Source organism: Simochromis diagramma, unplaced genomic scaffold (assembly GCF_900408965.1).
Source record: "Simochromis diagramma unplaced genomic scaffold, fSimDia1.1 OVJJ01000494.1, whole genome shotgun sequence".
In the NCBI taxonomy this organism is placed as follows: Eukaryota; Metazoa; Chordata; class Actinopteri; order Cichliformes; family Cichlidae; genus Simochromis; species Simochromis diagramma.
In genome coordinates, this window is record NW_024387311.1 from 859,427 (window position 1) to 876,717 (window position 17,291).

Here is a 17,291-nt window from a genome sequence, read left to right on the forward strand (position 1 = left end):
ATCAGAATGGAGGACAAACCAGGGTATACCTGGGGGCAGCGGCAGTGACTAAAGAAGTTATTAATCAATGAGCTTGAGTTCTTGGTTTTACAGAACCACCCCTCATTCGATGTGTGAAGAGGCGACTATAAAAAATACTCAGGACAGCATGGCACAGTGGCTACAGGCATCTTTTATATACAGTCTGTTTGAAAAGGAAAAACTAGTGCACTATTACGTACTTATTACTTGGCAATAACATATCCCCAACAGTGGTGCAGAGAGTGCCTCACAGCCCTCCTGAGCCTGTGTTTTAAAAGTCTAAAGAAAAAACAAAATCAACAGATACTCGAAAAAGAAAACGAAGATTGGCGAAAGGCTTTTTAATATACTCAGACACTGATACATGTATGATTGAAGAGATGAAGGACTGTAAGCAGCACAGTTAGAACCGTGCTCCTGTCTAAGAGAGGTCAGTGGTCGCTGTTATGTAATCCGGCCATAGTAATAAACACACTGAATGCACTTTGTTACCTTCCACAAACTGCAGAATGATTCCAAGCAGCAGGTCACAGTCAAAGCAGATAGCGGTCAAAGGGGGGTCTGGCCCCGCCCCTTCAGATCTGGCTAGCCAATAGGAGCTCGCTCTGGATTATCCTGCTGTTATAAAGGATGCTGAGGCTGCAACCGTGTCGCCCACTTGAACTCAAACTAAAGTACCCGTCAGAAACTGATGCAACAAGTGCTCAACTAAGAAGGCAAGAGAACCGCAGCGATGGACCGCTCCAAGCAGAACAAGTACAGCTCAAACGAGAAGAAGGACAACGGGGACGGCGGCTCCGTGCTCAACGGCCACTTTGACGGGATGGTGAAGCGGGCAGCCGGCGGTCCTCAGGCACCGGCAGCAGAATCCGCTCCGCACCGGTCGACCTCCGCTGTGATGGAGAGCTGGAAGGAGGAGCGCACCAGGAGCCTGGAGGACAACGAGATGAGCTTGCCGTCCCTGGCCGCTGCCTACACCACCATCCTGCGGGGTCTCGGGGAGAACCCGCAGCGGCAGGGACTCCTCAAAACCCCCTGGAGGGCTGCCACGGCCATGCAGTTCTTCACTAAAGGCTACCAGGAGAAAATTATCGGTGAGTTGTGTTTTTGTTTTTTGTTTTTTAAATCCACAAAGCCGCTCAGAGGTGCCGGGGATTTGCGCCGCGGTCAACAGGTGTGACAGGAGAAAGAACACGTCCCAAAACTGAGTGCGCAAAGAGCCGAGAGTGCACATGTGCTCCGTCAGGACTCACCAGGGCATCACAGGGAAATATAGCACAGTTAGTGATACTTGACTGTTTTAGTGGGGTGTACTTTGTTCCTATTGGTTTTGAAAAAAAAAAAGTCAGGTGATCGAGGTCATCGGCTTCTTTATAAAGTATTTTAACAGGTGCCAATCTGAGTGGGGGGAATTTAAAAATGAGACGAGACCTCTGACAAATACATAATTAAGTAATTACCATCATTTATAAACGGCTTTTATAAAATTCAAGAGTTTCCCCTCTCTGCCGGTTTTCGTCATATTTTTGTGAATACATAACGCTAATAATGTAAAGCTTTGGACAGTAGTAGTGGGACAGGATACGTGATTTTTTTAAAAGGAAAAGCAGATTTAAGTTTAAAGGCGGATAACAGTGTTATCATGAATTATCATTCATGCGAAAGCAGCATTTGATCTTTTATGTTTTAGTTTTAAGCTTTACACAGCAAATCATCGTTTATTGCTTTTCAGATAGAAGTGTGGTAAAATATATTCAAGTAATTTAAGCATAAAATAAAGCACATAAGCACAATGCATCTACCTCACAAGCTGATTATATAATAGAAGCTGGCTCACAGCCATGTAATGTTTAACTGATTAACGCTGGGAGACCACCTTCCCTCTCAAAAAACAAAAAACAAAAAAAACAATAAAAATAAATAAAAGCCCCCCCACAACTGAAACACAAATTCAATGGAAAGATGGATTTAATTTTGTGTTTCCTGCCAAATGAAAAAAACAAAAAAACAAAACAATAATTATGTCTAAAATACAAATATAAGAATCTTATAATGTTTTCATTACTTCACCTGTGCTGTTTCTGCTTGTTTGAAGCTAATAAAACATTTGATAAAAGCACCATATCCTGCTTCCTGAGGATTTATCCATTAGTGTGCAAGGACTCTCGTCAAACTTTAGGTTTAATACCAACGACTACTAAATTGCCAGATTAATTTCTAGATACATCCCTAAAAGTAAATAATCATCACTTGCAGCCCTTTATATCAGGTAATGTGATGAGACAGTTCTTTTTAAAACTTTTTAGGTGAAAGTCGTCGTGGAAACGACCCACTCTTCGAGGCTTTGCTAGATTTATGTCATGTTTGGTCCAGCTGAGCCGGCTGGCTGGCCTGCTGCTGTGAGGAGGTTTACTGCAGCACGTTGGAGAAGGGCTGTGCAGTGTCAGTTCCACATGGGCTTTTTTCTCCATCCTTCAGCATGTTGGAGTGGCTAGATTTGGGGATCTGCCCCCTCCAGAACTTCATCTGGAGGTAGTTTGGGTGTTGGGGTTGTGTGTGTGTTGTGTGTTATGAAGCTGTAAAAAGAAGGAATGCAATGGAGAAACATGTGTGGACACCAGTTGAGACAGTTAATTCATGTTTGTTTGTTTTTTTTTAATTTAATGTTAGCCTGACTGAACTCATAGCATGGTTACATCTACCTGAAGCTCTTCTCAGCTCTTCTCAGTTGATGGTATGGACAATGATGGCTTTGCATGCATTGTTGTTCAGGTGGTGGCGTTGCACCATCTGCCTGCTGATTGGTTGTTGCAGGAGCCTCCCCGTTGACTTACTGAAAATCAGAGAAGACAAAAAACACATGTATTGGAGGTCACAGCTGGATGTTTGTGGAGAGTTATAGCATTTTGAGAGAAGTATCGCACTGTTTGCTCAGTGCGTTTATGTGTTTGTGTGTGCGGGTCATGGGTTCAGCTTTCATCACAACCTGAGCCTAAAATCCTCTTGCTGTCGAGCACATGACGAACACAACCTTAGTAAAGAAAAGTTATGCAGGGATTAAACAGGACTTCTGATCTGTAATGTTTCCCTGGCTGTTATTTAAAGGAAGATGTTTTTCTGTTTAGTGCAAATGTCATGCTTTTAATTCATAAGTAGATGGAGTTTGCAGCTAATGTTTTCATTAACCATGAGCCTATTAACGCTCAAATTGGTTTCTACAGAATTGTTAAAACAAAAACAAAAAACCAAAGCATATTTTCTTTTTTGTTTTGTTTTTTGTTTGTTTTTTTAATTTATTGTCAGAGAAATAAGTTAGACTCACCAAATGGTTGCATGTTCTTCATGAAAAATGTCTTACAAAACATGAACAAGTGAAAGGAGGCTTTTTAAATCTAAACCTTAATTTTAAGCATTGTCATCGCCGGTCTGTTAGATCTTCCACCACATTTTCAGGCATGCAGTGATAGAAGGATGTGGGCTTAAACCACACAGTGACTGAGTCTGGCAGCTCTGTTGTGTTGAAGGTGCTTTTTGATGACATGGATTGGACTCATTGTAACAAAAAAAAGAAAAAAAAAGAAAAGGGTCACTGCAAATCAGTCAAACAAAGTTTGAGTAATTCCCTTTATCTTGGTTATGCCTCCATCTGTAGAGTGGTTTACAAGATCATAACTCAGAAGAACACCCAGCTGATTAATAAATAAAGAAAACAACAGTTTTTTTTTATTTGGCAATTTATTAAACAGTTAATGTACAAATTGTTTCTGCTCCAATCTGAATTTATGTATCTGTGTTTAAACCATCTTAATTTTATCATTTTATCTTGAGACAGGACAATCCTCCCTGGATGAGAAAATATTAATTAATGTGAATAATGGATTGTTATGAATGAATGACACTGCCGATCACCTGCTATTACCATCCTTACAGTGAGGCATGGTGGTGGCAGCATCATCCTATTGGAATGCTGGGTGGATGTCCTTTATCTACCTTGTATCCAAACCTACAGCCAATATGAGAATGACCACTTAATGTGACATCAATAGCGTGTGAGCTGTGGGCCACAACATCTTGTGTAAAACTCCTTGTTCTTCTCGTCACTGAAGACAGTTACGTATGAGCCAGGCTGTATGATAGGGCCACTTAGCAAGCTTAAAAAAATTTAGGAATAAGCAGAAAGCTTCCTGCATGTGCTGCATGGTGATTGAGAATCTGAGTCATCATCTAAACCTTCTGACTGTTCAGCACAAACTCCTATTTATCTATAACCTGGAGCAGTGAGTTTGTGTCCCCATTATTTGCTTATTTTCTTTGTCATTCACGGCACCATTTCCTGCTTCGCTCAAAACGTGATAACATGTGGCCTCTTCATTCTGCGTGCGTCTTTGTGGTATTCATTCACACACAGGAGGCAGCCCTATTGTAAGCACAGATGATGAGTAACACTGTCATTACCTGATAAATGCCTGGTCTCTCTCTGGCAGCCACAGGGTGTCCAAGCCAACCTTTGTTGGCTTTGCTTAGTTAATGTTGATTATCATTATTTTCCTTCAGGGTGCACACTTGATTATGTCTGAAAGAAATGAAACTTTCCTTTGAACTAGAGGTTCAGAAGCTGTAATGACTGAAATTACCTTAAAGGATGATTGTGCTTCACTACAACAGCTCGATCTGAGGACATTGCTGCAACAAACTGGATCAGGCAGGTTTTAACCCTGTGTAGCATTCACACTTTTTCTTACATACTAATTCATTCACACAGTCTTGGTATTTGTAGATCCAGTAAACCTTAAAAATGACTGACTTTAGCTTGTAGAAATTTCCTGGAAATAGTCGCAGTTTTAAGTTTTCTTGGATCTTACAATAATCTAGTCATGCATGATCTGACAGGGTCTCTGAAAACAGCAACTCTGAATACTTTGAATGGTGCCAAATTTAGGGAAAAATTAGTCTTTTCCATATTAAATTTATTCAAAAGTGCATTTTTTGTCTGACGGTAATAAAAGGTTGAATAAACTGTTGGTTGCTTCGTGTAGCACTTTATTGACTTTGCTGTGTTCCCACACTATTTTAACTTTGCTCTTGATTGCAAAACTTTCAAACACGATTACCGCTTTGTTACCGTATCAACCTGAAGGCAGCACTCATTCAGGATCTCGTTTGTAGGTCAATACGTCTTGCCTTAGAGACACCACATAGACTTTAGATAGATGGAATTCTTAAAGCCTCCATCCACAGGGTTAAAATATATATCCAGCTTTGCTGATCCCAGTAGAAGTACCTAAAAAGCCAGCAGTACTGCTCATCCCCAGATTAAACCAAAAACCAGTGTTTAAAAGACTGCAAAGCTTTGAAAGCCCTGCTCCTGTGGATGTCTTCTGTCTGTTCTAAAGCTAGAATCATATAGTTCCAGATGGTCACTATAAATTGGGGGGCATGTGGAAGTAGATGGCTTCATCATCACCCTGTAATGAAATATGAGGTGCACCGAAATTTGCCTGAGGTTTGAAAATTGTTTAAGACCAAAATACACTTCTTAGGTTTCCTATCCCCCCAGATGATGTTTCTAAAAGTCTTGTTTTGTATGAGCAACAGTCCAAAGCTCCACTCCTGAGTTTTGTGTTATAAAACAGAATAAAATAAATAAAACAGAGCAAAACAGAGACTCTTCGTATATAAGAGGCTAAAAATGTCTGTTTGTATTTTTACTTGAAGAAGGATTTCAGTGATTTTTTTTAAATATTGGCAGTTTCATGGAACAGCAGCCTGTACAGGCCGTATCCTGCCATTCGCTCATTGGCAGTTGAGAAAGGCTTCGGCCCTTCAACCCTGAACTGGAAAAATAACAACAAAAATACTGGCAGTTATTGAACTAACCATTGCAACTCTAGTCTATTGGAAAAAGGATTACAAGAATGAATGGTTCAGACATTAAAGTGTGAGCTATAATAATGTTGGTGATCAGGTCAACATTTGAACACTGTGGTTTGCTCTAATTTGTTGTTAGCTTGCTAAAATACAAAAAAAGGTGGTGACAGTAAAAATGATACCATTTATTGTTATGGATGCCCCTCTGTGCATAACAGTATCCTGGTATTAGCAATTAATGCTGCCATAACTTTTAGTATGAATGCATAACATACAGTAACATGACTGGATTAATGAGAAACGGGCTAAACAACCATTCATTTATGTGTTTACGTCGATATTTGAAGTGTCTCTGCTTTGCAGGGGTTGTGAGATAACCTGACTGTTAATGCCCTGCTGTATGACAGTCACAGCAACGGCTATCAAATCAATCGGAAGCAAGATTTGTCTCAGTAAATGGACTTAAAATGAATACTGAATAGAGCTCAGCCCTAAGCATCGTCTGAGGTCAGAGTTGTGATTTGTTCCCACAGCAGACGTCCTTATCTGCAGTCACGACATTGCCCAAAGTCAAAATACAACCACAAGACTAAATGTACAGTGTGTATGTATTTTGTTAGGGTCAATTTTAATTAGGGGCTACAAAATTGGTAAACATGGTAAGGGAAAAATATGTATCGGTCTTGTCAACCCCACAGGCCTCTCCCTTTATGTGCACAGTGATAAAATAAGCAGCAGAAGCCGAAGCAACAAGTCAGTGTGTTCTGTTGTTTTGGTGACCTCACCCCTCCGTGTTCCGTCCTCTCCCTCTTGCAGATAGCAAGTCAGGAAATTAAAAACTGCTGCGATGAGAGCGAGAAGCGTCTGCGCCGTCACGTTCAAAAGATAAAACAGTTTATTGAACCCCGGCAACCAAAAAATGCAATAAGGCAACCACACGAAGGAGGATGCAGAGCTATAATTAGACAGTGGTGTTTGTCAGAGAGAAACACTGAAGTCCATCGTAAAGGGCGTGGCAGCTGAATGGTCAAGGCGAACCCGGCATCCTCCAGCATGGCTGGTTCACTTCAGTCTGTCTGCCCTCAAGAAGAAAAAATCCTGCATTGTTTTTGTTTTTTTTATTTTCGTTTTTTAAAATTTAAGCCAAACAACAACAAAAAACTTCTAAATAAGGAACGGCAGAATAGATCAGCATGATCGCAAAAAGTAAATAATCAATCAACCAAACAAGGAATGCTGCAAAAAATTCAGGTAACAGTCAAATTCAGGCAAAAAGACTTTTCCTTTATGTTTAATCTCTCCCATTTTTCTCCTCAGACGTTCTGAATGACGCCATCTTCGATGAAGACCACGATGAGATGGTGATAGTCAAAGACATTGACATGTTCTCCATGTGTGAACATCACCTGGTGCCCATCTTTGGCAGGGTAAAAGAAACCACACACACAGAGCGATTCTGAAAGCACAAACTTGATGGTGTATGAGGATATTCCATGCATTTCAGGAATTTGGGGCCCGCAGAACAAGCTCAGTAGTCCTTCTAATGAACCTATTACCAGTGCGCACCATCTCGTATTAGTAAAGCACGTGACTTCATGCTCCCTGAGTGAATGATTACATAAACAGGCCACGAGACACGGCAGGGTTGCTGTGGGCCTCCTTAGCTGAATGCTTAACCTGGTAACTTTCCTATAGCAGAATATGCTACATATCTGTTTATCGCTGCTGTTCATTATAAGCTTCATTACTGGAATCATCATTTTTATACCCATCAAACGGTTCAGTGACCTCTTCATTTTCTAAGGGCGGAAGGAATTAGCATTAGCATTAGCACCTTTTCTTTAAAAATGACATCATTAAATGTCATAATTTGTTTAATGACCTGATTTTAAATTATGAAATTCAACATAAATACTTATTTTCTCTAAACAGAATGACACGTGTTATGCGCTCCTCCAACTAGATACAAATGTAATTACATCCATGGGAACAGGACAATGACTAAAGATGCAGGTGACCGCTGGGGCAGAAAGGGAGCTGCAGTCCATGTGATGTGGCTGACATCTCATTGCATCTTTGGACTGCAAAAAGAGACACATAAACAAACACTCTGCTTTACTCACAAGCCACTTCGCTATATATATATTTTCCCATAATTTAGTGCACAAAAAATTGCCACAAACATCAAGCCGTGCAACCAGATGTGTATCTTCAAAAACCATTTCTCTCTGACGTTTGTCTGGACATCAGAGAACACTAGAAGCAATCAGATTAGCTGAGATCTGTTTTCAGCCTCCTCTCTGCCCCTTTGATATCATTACTCTCCACCAACCGGCAGACTGGCCTCGTCCCTCTTTCTGCTTTTCTTCCTCTGCTTCCCTTCTCCCTCCGTCTTCACCTACAGGTGCATGTCATTTAAAACAATGGAGGCTGGCAGCTGATCTTTTTCCACCGGGTGTAAATGGGTTCTGATGACAGCAGTGAATCACACAAACGCCTCCTCTCGCAGTGTGTCCACTCATGTGCATCAATCCCCCCCACCCCTCTTGTCATCATCAGCAGCACTTCCTCTTATCCAGCCCCTCTCTCCGGCTGTCTGTTTGCGGTGTCTCGGTCCTCCTCTTCTGCTGGGCAGGTAGTCGCCAGCTGTTCAGTGAATAAGCTGTTTAAAAACATTTGACTGATTTGCAGTCAGCAGAGATGCTATCATGTCAACTCTTCAGAAAACGTTTGAAGAGAAAACACACTGGAACAAACATGTGTCCTTTGTTCTTGTATTCAGGCATAATTGCTTCTTCCCTGCGATGTGTTTCCTGTGGAAAACAAGCAATCGGGTACTGAGCTTTGGGAAAACCAAAGAACTATGAATTGTGGACAAACAAAGCAGTTTGGTTTGATCAGGACATTTGGCACTCCAAATATTGTATTTAATAACTTGCATTATGATCTGCAGCCCTCTTTTACAAAGGTAACGTATTCAGTAGTGTCCTAAAAATATGAATGATTACAAAAATTACTTTTATCAGTCAATTCAAGGACTAAATACCTGATTTTATTTTGATACTTCTATATTAAAATGCCATCAGCATACTGAGTACTGTGCAAAACGCTTGAGCCACCCAGAATTTCTTTGATTTTTTTGTTTAAATCTAAAAAAAAATGCCAAAAATAACAAGCCTGTTTTTGCACTAACAAAGGGATTCTCAAAGTGCTGCTAGTCTAGCTGCAGCAGGTGAACAGTATTTAAAAGTCATGCCTTAAGAAACAGGAACAAACCCTGCAGTGACCTGACCCTTCAGTTCATCCATCTATTGTTTACTTAAGCCTTATCAAAAAAGGTCTTATTAAAAGGGCATGTGTCAAGTAGCCACTCTCGAGGGAGGGAAAGAGGGAGAAAAGGCTGATGTATTCCATATCATACAGTTAGTGGGCCGATAATGTGATGAATCCACATTTGAAAATTGAATTTCAAATCATTGCAGGTTGTGCAGCAGCACAACAGTGAACATCTACAGCCATCTTTTCAGTACTCGAAAGGATCTTATTGCAACAGTTTCATTTTTAAGCAACAGCTTATCATCGTCAATAATCCTAAACACACTGCCGATGCAGTAAAAGCACACCTGGATGGAAAAATACACAATGGAACAATATCTGGCTCTGCAGAGTTTGGACCTCAACATTATTTAACCAGTGTGGGATCATCCTGACTGGGAACAGAGCAAAATGTCACCAACATTTAAATTCACGTATCTTTAGAGAAAAATCATTCATCGTGAGAGTGAATGAAATTGTACACAGACAGACGCATGCGCCCAGTTTACCACTTTCTTTTTGTTTTACACCTGTGCATTCAGATGATTTAGCATTACCTCAGTGCTATAAATAAGATGGACAAAATAAGAAAACACTTCAACACCTACCTGCTAAATTTTCCTCGTATCATAAAATGATTTAATCGGAGCCTGATGCTGAGAACAGCTGCCAGCAGGTTAAGTGAGAAACCTCCAAATAGTAAATATGCCAAAATATTTAGAACTATGAACAAAATATGGCTATTAAAAGAAAAAGAGTTGGAGTGTTATTGTGTTACACTTAAGCTGTTGTAAACCTCAGGAGGTTTTTTTTGTTTGCCTTGCCCCCTCCTCACTCACAGCGTGAGGCAGTAAATCTGACTAACGGGGACAGATAAGTGAAAAAAGCAGCCGCCATGCTCGGCCCGTTTGATGTCGGTCTATCAGGCCACTGCAGCAGAGAACTAAAAAAAGTAACATCTGAAGGGAAAAGAGATCTCCACACGCATGTTGCCACTGCCCTTTCTCTCGTCTTGTCAAAAAATTGCGTCTGACATTTGAGTGGAGCGTACCAGTGTGTGTGTTGGTGTGTATATGTGTGTGTATGAGAATTGGAGCCTGCAGCCATCGAGCAGAGATTTTCCAGCTGATGACTCTGTCTCTCGCTTCTCTCGTCTTGTCCGCCTGCCTCTTCGGTTTTCATTGCCTTCCTTTTCCTTCCTGTTGTTCGTATCAACCTGACGTTCACTTCGTACCTAATGTGCGAAACTTGGCAATTAGTGTACACCTGTGGCTTTATTTTGTTTTCTCTTTAAACTATTACTCCTGATGGCAAAGCTTTTAACTAACTCCAGTTTGCTGGGCGGGGTGGATGCATTTCTTGAGCTGTCAGTGAAGAAAGATGTAATATGTCTGACCAGAGATCCAGTAGGGTTGGAAGGTGTGTGTACAACAGGGCCATGTTCTTGGATTAAAACACTGGTTTCTGCCAAAGATGTGCTTATCCATCGATCAGAGTTGGAGCTTCAAACACCAGTGTGATGAGAAAACAAAGAAAGATGAAAAAGAGAAGCCCGTGTTGAGGTTGAGGCTAAGAACAAATTAAAATACAACTTCACCTACTTCCAAGCTGCATGGAGAAGAAGATGAATCTGAGAAAGGTTTACGCTTCAGGAACACTTGTAGCAAAAAGAACAGCTTTATTACATGATCAGCGCAACCAGCGGCCTGTGAGGCCCATCCGGGTCAAGATAAAGCTTTCTGCTAAGAATAACGTGGCCACACTTGTTTTAGTTGTGCAACTGAATCTTTATTTATTGGAGTATCAGAAAGAATTGTGTCATGAAAGCACGGCTAATAAGAAAACGGGGAGGGTCAGTATCCTGTACAGTCAGTTCAATTTTACTTATTCAACATCAAATCACAACAATAGTCACCTCAAGATGTTTTATATTGTAAGGTCACTACAATTATACAGAAAAAACTCCAACAAGCACACAACTTTGTATGAGCAAGCATTTGGCAACAGCGGGGAGGAAAAACTCCCTTTTAACAGGAAGAAACCAGGGAGGGGCAGACATCTGCTGTGAGCCCAGCAGCTACTTGGTGATGAGTTTTGAGAAACTCTGATTATGTTACGAGAAGCTGAAGATTAGATTTGAACGTAGTCAAATTAGTATGTGAAACGATCAGAACTGAGGCTAATGAGGTCGAGAGCTTTAGCTATACTGGCTGACACGTTCAGCAACAGCTGTCCCGCTGTGCAGCGTTGAGCTGAGCTGGGATCAGTAACACCTCAGTTCATAATTATACCATTAGTGAGTTGTATCATAAGCCAGAATGAGAGCAGGGTTAACCTTGAGTTTGTCACTTTCTGCAGGTTCACATTGGATACCTCCCAAACAAGAGAGTTCTGGGCCTCAGCAAGCTAGCCAGGTAAGTACATTTACTCTATTGTCATAACTGTCACATTATCTGTGCGTGTGTGTGTGTGTGTGTTTAAGCTGATTATTAAAACTTGTGTGTGTACTACCCACTGACCCCAATACCCTCAGGCTTACAGGCTAACACCCCTTACTAACGCAGTACTGGAGAGTCACTGCGATGGCAGCAGCTACACCATTCACTTAGAGCATCTCTAAGTGAAATCCCTACAAGTGGAATCAGTAAACTACACTTTCAGATTAAGTTTTAAGATTATCTCAAGAGAATATAGTTATTTTTCTGTTATGGAGAACATCACAATGTTGGTTTTTTTCCTAACAAAATAATTAAAATAATAAAAAATATACTGACATAAAAGTGACAGCTCTTGACATTCATGATTGCGGTCTTAAGGTTTCTTTATAAAGTTTGGCTTTGTTTTCAGGCAGATCGCCAGTGAAGCTTCACATCATTATACACGAGTTTTTAAGACAGATGCCAGTACCGATATTTAGTAATTATGACTTGTTTTTTCTGTTTCTGCTGTCTCCTCTGTACTTTTTAAATTTTCATTTATCTGCTTTTACAAATGCCAATACCAGTATATCAGCAAATGGCTAATATATTATCAGCCTGCTGATATAGTTCAAATTTGGTTAACAAACATTTAGACCTGCAAAGAATAACCTTTAAAATACTGCCTTGCACTTTGTTCCATCCAATGTTATTTTATTATAATTTTGTTATTCCTTTATTACAGCGGTCCCCAACCCCCGGGCCTCGGATCGGTACCGGTCCGTGAGTCGTTTGGTACCGGGCCGCGAGAGTTGAGGCTCAGGTGTGAAATGTATGGTTTTCAGGGGTTTTATCGGTTTTCAGCGTTATTTTGTTATCGTTTTTATCGTTTACTCGGTTTACTGGGTCTTTTCACGTGTGTTATGAATAAATTTTCTTTTTTTCGGTACCGGTACTAGTTTTATTTTGTTGTATTTATCCGCGACACCTTAAAGGCCGGTCCATGAAAATATTGTCGGGCATAAACCGATCCGTGGCGCAAAAAAGGTTGGGGACCGCTGCTTTATTACACATGTCAGAGAGTCATCAAATTTGCTTCACAGTCATGATCAAATGATTAAAAATGATTATAAAGTGTATTTATACAGATACAGACCCTTTTGCACCTTTAAAACAAAGCACATTGTGTCCATTATCACATTATGTTTAGGTGAAAAGAAAAACAGCCAGGCAATCGTTCTCTCAGTGGATAGTGAGCCCAAACCAGCTAAAGCCTCGAGAACACTCGGGAACACTTGTTCGCATCACATTTGATGTCAGGATAAGAAAGCCATGACGCTTGCACTTTCTAAATGACTCCTGGACCTACAACAACCACCAAAAAAGTTCACATCATTTAAGGAATAAAATAATGATCTCTTGGTGCTGTCAACCATCAAAGTCTTATCTGCATCACTGAATGTAAGCAGGCTGTTTGCTTAAAATTTCCAGTTGCATTGAAGCCTCCAATAAGATTTTAGCTACACCATCATCTCCCTTAAAAAAAAAGTGGGTTATCTCCTGCATGCTGCCTGCCTGTTTGTTCTTGTGACATTTCCCTGAAGGTGATTTGGGTCGAGTTTGTCCAAAGTGGTTTTGCTCACCGAGAAGAGCAACAGGTTGAAGGGGAAGACCGGGTGGATTCTGCACATCTACAAGAGCTGCGTCTGCTTCTAAAATTACTGAATGGGGCTGGTTTATTGTGTATGTCCATTCAAATGACAGGAGGGGGCGTATGCTAAGATTAAAAAGTCTTGATAACTGATCATTTTTCTAGCCCCAGTCAGTTCAGGTTTAAAAAAATACAAATGTATATTATTATATGCTCATTGTAGATAGTAGTTGGCACTAGTTTATTAAAAGGACCAAGGATTACATGCTTTAAATAATGGTATTATTGAGGATTTTTTAATACTGTAGACAACACATTAGTTGAAAAAATGCTCGGTTGCCAGGATGTGGCGATTCCTTTCTAGCTTGTCTATTTAGTGAAGTTATTCTGAGTGAAAAGTAACCAAAATCGGTTGACAGAGTCCTTCTTTCATTTAGATTTTCATAAAAAACACATTTTTTGTGTCTTCCTTCCTATATTCATGAGTCAGCCCTAAATGTTTATTTTTTTTTACCGTTTTAATCTTTGCTGCTAAAACTCACTGCTCTCATATTTCCCCTGAGGCTGTGTTAATGCTTTCCCTCTCCTCCTCAGGATTGTTGAGATCTACAGCCGTCGACTACAAGGTAATAAATAAACTCCTCCTGTCAACATGCAGTTTTTGTGTGCTTGTACTTTGATTTTTACTAGCTTTATTTCACTTTTATTTTACATCTCACAGGGAAATATTCTGTTGGTTTACTGCATTTGATCTGACAGGAAGGGCTGGATGTAAAAATGTGTGTGACCATCCATCTTTTCCCAAATATAAAGTCAAGCCCTACAGGGTCAAGTACAGAAAGCACAGTAAAGCAGGTTATGGTTTGGGGTGATCCGTCAATGTTTGAGTTTGAGGTTTTTTTTTAATGATTTTCCATTAAAAACAACAAAAATTTAGTTGTTTTTTTTTCTTCGAGTAACCACTTCAGCACCGCTGTGCGAGATATTGATTTGACCCAAAATGGTAAAAATATCAAACATTTTGCATGAAAACAAAGACCAACTCATAAATACTCAAGTTTATGTGTTGTCCCTTTTGAGAGCCCTGACACTTTGATTAAATTAAAAAAAACTACCTGACGGTGTGTAATGTAATTAAAGCTTTATTAGCTCCATCTGTGGCGATGTTTACACAACGATGTAGCCACATTAAAGCTCACGAACACAGTAAATGATCATTTGTTAGCAGAGGTCCTGTGAGGACTGAATACTTCTACCAGCACTGCCCTTGATCCCTGACTGTTTGCTCTGGCCGTACGTCTGTTTGTACTCTCTGTCCACAGTTCAGGAGAGGTTGACCAAACAAATCGCTGTAGCTATTACAGAGGCACTGCAGCCCACTGGGGTCGGAGTTGTCATCGAGGCAACGTACGTACATGAACCAACAAGTGAAATGACCTTTTACTTTTAAAATGTATTATCTTGTGTTCCTTTCCCTTGCTTTCTCCATTCGTCTTCTTTTCTCTGCCCAGCTGTAAAGGTTTGTTGTCACTGCACGAACTTTCAGGGGAAATAAATGTAATGTGAGAAATCTGCATTTCCAGAAGGAACCAGGATCTGTATTAAAACATGGCTTATTACCACTTAAGAGTTCTTAAATGATAATGTTGTCATGGTATAGGCATTAAAGTATTTTGAAACCCTTTATGAATTGTCACATGGACAGGAAGTTAGAATTAGGGTTGGAAAAGGTCAGGAACTTTAAACAAACACTTGGGTGGCAATTGCATGAACCATCTGTCTGTTACAGTGTAGCAGGATGACCTTCAACAAACAACAGGACAAGCACTGCCAAGGAAAAACAGTGCAAGAGACTTTGAAAGCCACTAAGGAGTCAGTGTTGTTAGCTAGTTCCACACTACGATTATTACAATGTGGCAAATCTCACAAAGATCCCCCTACAGTGCAAAGTTAACAGTTATATATGAGATAACCAGAATACGACCGGCTGATAATCAAAATGTGTTGCAGACGAGTTGCACTCTTCGGTACAGACTGGCTCAGATTGATTCCAACATGATGGAAATTATTTGCAAAACTTTCTCAGTCTGTCTGAGAGGGACCTCAAGTCAGACCACAACTGTTTAGAGATTATTTCGGTGTCCTCCCACCAGGTGACCTGAGAAATCAAAAATTGCTTGCTGAATGTGAAATTCTTCACCTTCAATGATATTGTCGCAAATTCTTGGACAAATTTCCAGGTTCTAACCGTTTAAAAACATTTCAGTTGCTCAGCGAATAAATGACTTGGTCTTTGCACTTGTCTCTTCTTTTGGATCAAATCTTTTTATCTTTCCTGTCTTCCTCTTTGCAGTCACATGTGTATGGTGATGCGAGGCGTTCAGAAGATGAACAGTAAAACCGTCACCAGCACCATGCTGGGGAACTTTAGAGAGGATCCAAAAACCCGCGACGAGTTTCTGAGGCTCATCAAAAGTTGAGGGGGATGAAGCTTCTCGCCTTCCTCCTGTTGCCTGGGGTTACCTCCAACCTACATGAACCAGCTGCCGTGCTACCTGCGTGTGTGTGTGAGTGTGTTTGTACAAGTGTGTGCGTGTGTTTGTTTCCATCTCACCAAAGGCAGAGGCGGGTGTTTTCTGTGTTATTGTGCTCATCGGATAAAGTGAACTGTTACCTCTGTGATTTTAGTGCGAGGCCACTGGTTTACACGTTGTTTGCTTTTAGACGACGGGACAGACTTTGAGCTCTTTTGTGTTGTGTGTGTGTGCTCGTCGTTCAAATATCAGTCACAGGCCTCGAGGAAAAATGGAAGGACAGTTTATGGAGAGAATTCCCTCCCTGTAAAAGTAACCGGTCCTTTTAACTCCTCCGGATACTCACTGACACAAGTAAATAACACAAAGACAAAAACAAACTAACAGCATAAATATTTCCACCAGTATTTCCTTAATTATCTGTAATTTTGACACTAAGCAGTTCAGATTTTGTTGACTGAAAGCCATAAAAAACAAAACAAAAATACTTTTAGGTTTGAAAAACTAAGGAATCAGAATCCAAAGAATGTCCTCACTAAAAACGGTGCCTATGTTAAGTCAGTAGATTCAGAGAGAACATCAAGCAACACTTGGCAGCTAACCCTGACCAAAGTGCATTAGAAAAACATCAAATATTTCCATTACAGTCTAACAGCCCAGAGGAGTCCGTGTCACTACAAGCCCTTTTTAAATTAACGGCTTCATCTGTCTATTAATGTGGTAGCACTTGGTCAAACGTGCAAACTCAGATACTTGTAGCCAATGTTCCCTCTAATTTTTCATGTCTCTGAGCGAACACACAATCTCCCTGAGCGGTCCCTTGAACCACTGTGAGCAACATTAGACGTGTGCACTGTGGTCACGCCAGCATCGAATCCATCCAAAAATAATCAAATTACAGCATTTACATTTATGTTAGACTACTTTTAATTAAGTGCTTTAGCCCACTTACAATGAAAATTTCAAATCTTGTTCATGACCTGTGTAGTATGTCAACACTATTGGAAGTAAAAATAACTTGAACTCCAATTTTGAAAACACAACTTTCTTTTGTTTTCTGACTTGTATTATGAGTATGAGTCTGTGGTCTGGGAGAGAGTCCTGTAACTCGCTGTCTGCAAAATGCAGTATATAATGACCAATGTTGGGCAATTAATTATATAGTTACTTCTTCAAAAAAGTAACTTTTGTAAACAAAGTTTTTTGCAGCTGTTTACCTAAAAATGCAGCCGAAGCGTTTTTTTAAATAAACATTTCAAACTATTTACAGAACAATCAGCTGTTCTGCATCAAATTTGATGCCACACAAATTATTTGTGCCACTCCAGAAAATAATTTCTGTCCACTATGAGATAAAGGAGAACAACAGCCTGATACCTGCAGGCCTGACAGCAGGAGATGTATCACTGCTGTAACACCTGTAACATTCAGCAGTCGCCTCATTGTTCTGACACACACAACCTATTGACTACACTACACACTAAG

The 17,291-nt window shown here is 40.3% G+C and overlaps 1 protein-coding gene across 1 annotated transcript; it reads left to right on the forward strand.

The window, feature by feature from the left end:
- The first annotated feature begins 649 nt into the window (after nt 1-649).
- gch1 (GTP cyclohydrolase 1) lies at nt 650-16,480 on the forward strand. Its single transcript, XM_040005023.1, has 6 exons — nt 650-1,115; nt 7,207-7,316; nt 11,563-11,618; nt 13,867-13,898; nt 14,595-14,679; nt 15,626-16,480. Exons 1-6 carry the CDS (start codon nt 755-757, stop codon nt 15,750-15,752), a joined length of 771 nt encoding a protein of 256 aa, XP_039860957.1. The 5' UTR covers nt 650-754; the 3' UTR covers nt 15,753-16,480.
- The last annotated feature ends 811 nt before the right edge of the window (nt 16,481-17,291 follow it).

Bases quoted from the DNA above. Each gene is read 5' to 3' on its own strand.
- gch1 (XM_040005023.1), top strand. From the start codon at position 755: ATGGACCGCTCCAAGCAGAACAAGTACAGCTCAAACGAGAAGAAGGAC. The intron at 1,116-7,206 runs GTGAGTTGTGTT...TTTTCTCCTCAG, and splicing joins CTACCAGGAGAAAATTATCG to ACGTTCTGAATGACGCCATC. The intron at 11,619-13,866 runs GTAAGTACATTT...TCTCCTCCTCAG, and splicing joins GGCCTCAGCAAGCTAGCCAG to GATTGTTGAGATCTACAGCC.